At 36.2% G+C, this 6,438-nt stretch overlaps 1 protein-coding gene across 1 annotated transcript in view; it reads right to left on the bottom strand.

Annotated features, from left to right (window-relative positions):
- The window catches only part of DNAH5 (dynein axonemal heavy chain 5), a 108,666-nt gene that overhangs the window by 19,866 nt on the left and 82,362 nt on the right, over positions 1–6,438 (bottom strand). The window contains 3 exon segments of the mRNA XM_019613825.1: positions 3,946–4,128; positions 4,598–4,753; positions 5,717–6,033. Coding sequence (XP_019469370.1) covers positions 3,946–4,128; positions 4,598–4,753; positions 5,717–6,033 — 656 coding nt within the window.

The raw sequence follows: 6,438 nt of genomic DNA, 5'->3' as shown, positions 1-6,438 counted from the left end.
CTTGTTAAATATAAATTCCTCAGAAAGAAAAATACTCCACTGAAAAAATATATATGTTTCAATACAATGAGGTAAGAAGGATGAAAAAAGTGAAAGGAAGGGTAAGAGCCTTTCAGAAATAAATATGAATCTGCCCAGTTATCAATAATTACTGAGACAGATGATAGAGATATTAGCTATGTCTACAGAAAAAGTCTCCTGTACTGTTTACAAAGGTCTGGTGGAGTTGGAGAGCGTTTTCACTCCACCTTTGCGAAGTCCATCCAAGCACTGCATTTAGGCTGCTTCTACTTCCAAGTAGGTATAAAACCAGGATATGACACGCTATCTTATAAAGTACCAGAGGCATCATGAACCTGAGACCTTAGCAAGGCTTACAAACAATTTTTTACCATTCCAATAACCTTCATTTAAACACAACTGCTACATACTTTTTCTGCTTCCTAAACTTACAGTCTTCTCACTTCTACATTCTGCTTAACATTCCTAAATATTTGAAGGGTTTTGTTCTTTGAAAGAAAATTCTTAATCTTAAAAAGGAAATTAAAAAATATATATATTCTAAAAATATATATATTCATCTCATTATCATATTTAGTTCTTTTTCTTGTCACTGTGCAAATGGTCTGATGAAACATATCACCACCAGGTAGAAAAGATTTATTGAGATTGTTGTCACAGAGCAATGTATAGGTCAAACTGTGTAGCAGACGTAGAAATAAATTCAACGATTCTGACAAGAACAGATGAAATAAAAGGCAAAAAAACCTGCTATTAAATCAGTTTCAATCATTTGAAGTCTAATGGAACTGAAGAAAAAAAGCAGGTAGCAATTACAAGCAAGAGAAGAATTATTTAGGCTTCATGAAGCAGAAACAATTTTTTAAAGTATAGCATTAAAAGAATGTTAGCATTCAATTAAATAATTATGTTGAAAAACCAGACAAATTAAATTTCATGTTGCACCAAGTGCAACTGAAAAGGTTAAATATATTTTAGAGTGCAACATATTTAAACAAAAGAAAGCTGTTTTCCTTGCAAGAAGAGCCTAAGAAAAATGTTTGAAACAAAATGATCAAAATAAAGCAAGTGAAGGAATACTAGATTTTGAAGTGAAAAATCCATTTATTAAGCTTTTAAAAATACTTTGTGCAGATCAGAAAGAGTACACATGAGAAAGTTTTCTGCATATCTTCAAATATTTCTAGTTGTAGTATCTGGAATGCAAAAAGCAAGCCACATTGCTAAACAGAAGGAACTTGCACCAAAGAAGTTATTTCAAATCTAGTGTTGTTTAAGTGATTTCAGTTGTTGATGTCACTTCACAATCTTCATCAAGGAATGCTAGTTCTTAAAATTATGTAACAAAAGCTGCTAAATAGCTTCATGGCTGTCACAAAATTATTCACAAGTGCAAAAATTTTCACTCAACCTGTGTGCCTTTCCCCACCACAAAACTAGAAATATCAATGTAAAAATTTACAAGGCTTCAAATATTTTTTGAATACTATAGCTCTACTACTAATCTGTCATAACTATTTCTAATATGCTAAATAAGAAATTTCTTTTGCAAGTTACATAGCAACCAACGTTGCAAAGAAAACAGTCATATAATTAAAACAGTGTAAGTTATATACGATTCAGACATATCAAGTCTCTCAAAGCCAAATGCTCTAGGAAATGAAGATTAACTAAAGTTAACTTAAGTAACCTCACAGAAATACCAGCTACCCATTGACAAGCTTAGCTCTCATCCCACAGGTTGGTTTAACGTTCTGAAGGAACAGAAGAAATCAGTATCAGTATTCTTCCTGGTAATCAATATTCTTTTAAATGTATGACACACAGATTCTACCAATGGGCATGCCAAACAGCAAACAAATTGAATATTACATCTGCCTTTCTGCTTGATGTCCCTCACATGCTTAGAAGAAGCTTCTAGGGGGGTTTGTTCCATAACTTTCTCAGGTACTGAAGTGAGGCTGATCAGCATGTGGTTATTAGGATATTCCTTGTTTTTCTTGCAGACAGGCTGGAGTCACTAAGAATTGTTCCTGATGTTGCAGCCTTTCAAAGATGATAGAGACCAGAATCCAATGGCATTAGCCAGATCTTATAGCACCCTAAGTAACAGCTCATCTGATCCCACAGACTTGTGTTTGTCTAATGAGCTTAAGAGATCCTTAAAGCTATCTTCTACAGTGAATACTGCTCGATTCCTACAGACTGCTAATAGATTTGGGAACCCAAGAGGCCTGCTGGCAAATCTTACCTATGGAAACTGAGGCAAAAAAGACACTGAGTTCCTCAGCTTTCCATACAGCCCCTGCCACTGGGTTCCCTGCCCCATGGAGGAATAGCACTAAATTTTTAAGTCTGTTCTGCTGCCGATGTACTTACAGAGACTTTTCTTCACCTCACTCATTAGCTTAAGATCCTACTGAATTTTGGCTTTCCTAACTCCATTCCTACACGTACAGGTAATGCCCCTGATTTCACCTTCACAGTACTTCTTTTTTATGTCTGAGCTCAGTCAAGAGTTCTTATGTTCAGCTGCGCTGGCCTTCTGCTATGCTCGCTTTAATGTGTTGGAGAAGAACAAGTAGAGTATATAATGGAATTATTCAGCATTCAGGCTGTGAAATTAAACACGATGAAAATACTGTGGGGAAAACAAAATGCCAACAACTCAACAACAATTCTGACAGTACAGGCAGTGACTCTTAACCACTCTATAAAAACAAAGATATTTTCATTTCAGAGATCTCAGCCTGTAGAACTGACCACTAGAATGGGCTCACTGATCCATTTTCAGTGATTATTTTTATTGGCAGAAAAAGATGAAAAAACATATGGCTTCTGATGTGCATTTGCCTGAGTGATCAAAAAGAAACTGTGATAACTGAAGGAATCTGCTAATAAAACAACTGCCATTCTGAGGAGTATGTTGTGTTGCAGGACTCAGAAGTAAAGTTTGGCCATAAGTATTTGTGTACATACACATCATGGGATGTTTCAGACAGTGATAATGCCATTACATAGTGAGTTGACAATCTGTTGCTGGTTGAAGTGAATCTAATAGAGCAATGAAGCTGTCTGACAAAATGCTAGTTTTCACAGAATAAATATTGTTTTTCTTATGAATTCTATGGACTGATCAGGGAGGAAATGTAACTACTTCACATTAACAAGGAAACTCATGCCATTACGTAGGAAAGTCTTCTATCAAATAAAAAAATAAAATAAACAACCATAAGACCTCAATAGCTTCCAAAGTACAGGAATGCATTCCTCTCCAGAGAAAGTAAACTGGAACCACTGCCAAAATTTTTAGTAAATATAGTCATAGATTCATAGTGTTATAGATGCATAATATCTCTTTTGATCTAACACCAGTTGACTTTCTATAGTCTGAGAGATTAAGTGTCCAGTAATTTTAAAGACACCAACCAGCATTCAGAGCCACTGGTGGTATGCTTATTGGTATTGCCATTCTGAACTTGGAATTGTTTGACTATGATAGCTGCATTTTCAAATAAACTAGTGAGCTCATTTCTTCTCAAAGTAAGGAAGTAAACTATGTCCTTAGCAACAGTTTATGTTGTCATGAGCTCCACAGTGTTTAGATGGAAGGATATGAGTTGCTGTTCCGGATCATTTTCCTTTTCACAGATCATGCTCATCATGTTATATGTCAGCGAGGCAGGAAAAATAAAGTGAATAAGGTACCATTGCAACAACAACAACAACAAAAAATAGAAACTTATGTCATTTTTTTCCAAGCCAACTTTTAAACCATTCTAAATAGGCTATGTTAACATCACAACAGAGAGAGATAGAATGTTACTCTCTAAACTGGGAAGAGGAACAAATTAAAATGAAAGTGAATCCTTCCACAGGTAAACACATAAAGTAAGGAGAAAGTAATGTAATTATTTCTTTTACCTGTTTCTCGATCAGAATGACTCTACCCAAGAGTTGATTTTCAAGACCTTTCATGGTTACAGTAAAGTCAATGATGGAAGTTCGAGCACTAATTTCAGGAGAGTAACCTGGATTTGGCAGTTTTGTAGTAATGTAAAGTCTGAAGCCATTCATCACATCTACTTCTTTATCACCAACTTTCACCTTAAGAAAAGTACGAAAAAGAAGTCTTGAGACATCAAGGGCCAGTGCACGTTCTTTCAGGCACCAAATGTAGAAACAAATGTATTTTTCTGTTCAAAAGCACAAACATAGAGCTTAAAATTACAGTTCTGATGTAATGAATTTGTTGAAAATATCCATGAAGTACTTTAACTGATAAGTTAACACATTCTGTCAATTCTGGTTAAGACAGCCCAAATTAAGACCACAAAAGCAAGCAAATGGGAACGTTCGTACTTTCTTCACTTAAAAGTTACCATAAACAAAGAGATAAGAAACAGTATAGGTTAAATGTCTTAATTATATATTAACTTAAACTCTACTTTCCATCACTGTTAATCTAGTGTAAATTACTTTTAACATTTTAGAGGCATATCTTTAACAGCTGTTATTTTGTGGAGGACAGAGAGGACACTGCTTCCAGTTGTTTGATCATTTGGTTTGTTTTTACCTTATTGATGGAACCGGATTTAATGAAATTTCTTTCCAAAATATTATCTAATGCTGGGTCAAGCTCTTCACCAACATCTTCTATCAAAAGAGGTCTTCCAAGAGAAAGGCTGTCTTCTAAGTGATTTCTAAAATACTTGTGATTCAAAGAAGTGATCTAAAAATACAATTGTGGAGCTATATGGAAAGTTTTGTCCAGAAACCAAACATTTAGCCTGCTTTACATTTAAAGATTATTTCATTTTATTCAGATAAATTACTGACAATAACAGTCCTATAGCTTAATCAAGGCAAAGACTGTGACTCCAAGAGAACATAAGTTTCAATGTATTATGTCATTGAATGCAAACTGCTAATTTTCAACGCTCAGTACATAAAGTTTTGATATCCTATGAGTGCAATGAGACCAGAAATTCACAGAATCACCTATTAGCCACAGCCTTAGTTGGTTGTCAACTATATCCTGGGCTGCATTAAAAAAGGGATGGCCAGCAGGGAGAGGGATGTGATTGTCCTCCTCTACTCAGCTCTTGTGAGTCCCCATCTGCAGTACTGCATCCAGGCTTTGGGCCCCCAGCACAAGAGGGACATGGAGCTCTTGGAGCAGGTCCAGAGGAGGGTCACTAAGGTAATCAGAGGGCTGGAGCATGTCTCCTATGAGGAAAAGTTGAGGGAGCATATACACAGGAGGGGAAACAGCTGTTAACGAGGGTGGATAGCAATAGGACAAGGGGGAATGGTTTTAATCTCAGACAGGGGAGGTTTAGGTTAAGTATTAAGAGGAAGTTCCTCACACAGAGGGTGGTGATGCATTGCAACAGGTTGCCCAAGGAGACTGTGGATGCCCCATCCCTGGAGGCATTCAAGGCCAGGCTGGATGTGGCACTGAGCAGCCTAGTCTGGTGGTTGGCGACCGTGCACATAGCAGGGGGTTGAAACTAGATGATCATTGTCCTTTAAAACCCAGGCCATTCTGTGATTCTATGATATATCCTTTCTCACATAAGATGTCCTTTCTCACATAAAAACTGCTTTTTAATTATTATTTGAATCACAGATTTGCCACATTTTGTCAGCTGAGAGTTTCTAGAGGCTATGAAATCACAAGCATTCCTATTACCTGAAGTTCATTTTTGCCTTCCTTGTTCTTAAGCCAAATTTTACCCTGTGTCTGTGGATCAATTAATAAAGGATAACGAGATGCTTTAGTGACAATGATTCCGTTCTGTATGGATAAGTCATCATTTGGTAATCCTTGCAGGTTCCATTCACTAATAGTTGGAGCATCAGTCAACATTTCTATGAGGTTCAGGTTGTTACCAAAGGGAATTTTCCGGGCTTTCATTTCCTTTTGCCAGTCATTTAATAGCAGATTGCGGAACTCTTCATTAAAAGGACCAGAGTAGGATAGAAATGCTGTAGCTAACAGAACATCACCTGAAAAAAGAAAAGGAAGTGAAACAAAAAGGAAAAAAAAAGGAAATAAATAAAGAAGAAATAAATATAAATTTTCAAATTCTATTCTTGATGGAGACTCTTCCTTCTCAAGTTTTTAATGTTTTTGATAGTAAGTGGAAGAATGTACTTCGGCCCATGCAGATGACACGTGAGCTTCTTTCCCCAGGATCATTATATAATAAAGTAATGATACATTCCACTAGATAACATATTTACATTATCTTTTCAGTGCAACTCTAGGAATCAAGAGAAGAATATGTTAATACAACATATTATATTGGTTTTATGTGGCAAGGTTTTGATAGCAGGGAATTGCAGGGACAGCCACATACCAGAAACAGACAGTTAAATTGGCTCCAAAAGCTCCACTGCCACAGTATTTCC

The sequence above is a fragment of the Meleagris gallopavo genome, chromosome 3 (genome assembly GCF_000146605.3).
Source record: "Meleagris gallopavo isolate NT-WF06-2002-E0010 breed Aviagen turkey brand Nicholas breeding stock chromosome 3, Turkey_5.1, whole genome shotgun sequence".
Taxonomy (NCBI): domain Eukaryota; kingdom Metazoa; phylum Chordata; class Aves; order Galliformes; family Phasianidae; genus Meleagris; species Meleagris gallopavo.
Note: the sequence above shows the minus strand (reverse complement) of the source record. Positions and strands in the feature narration are given on the sequence as shown.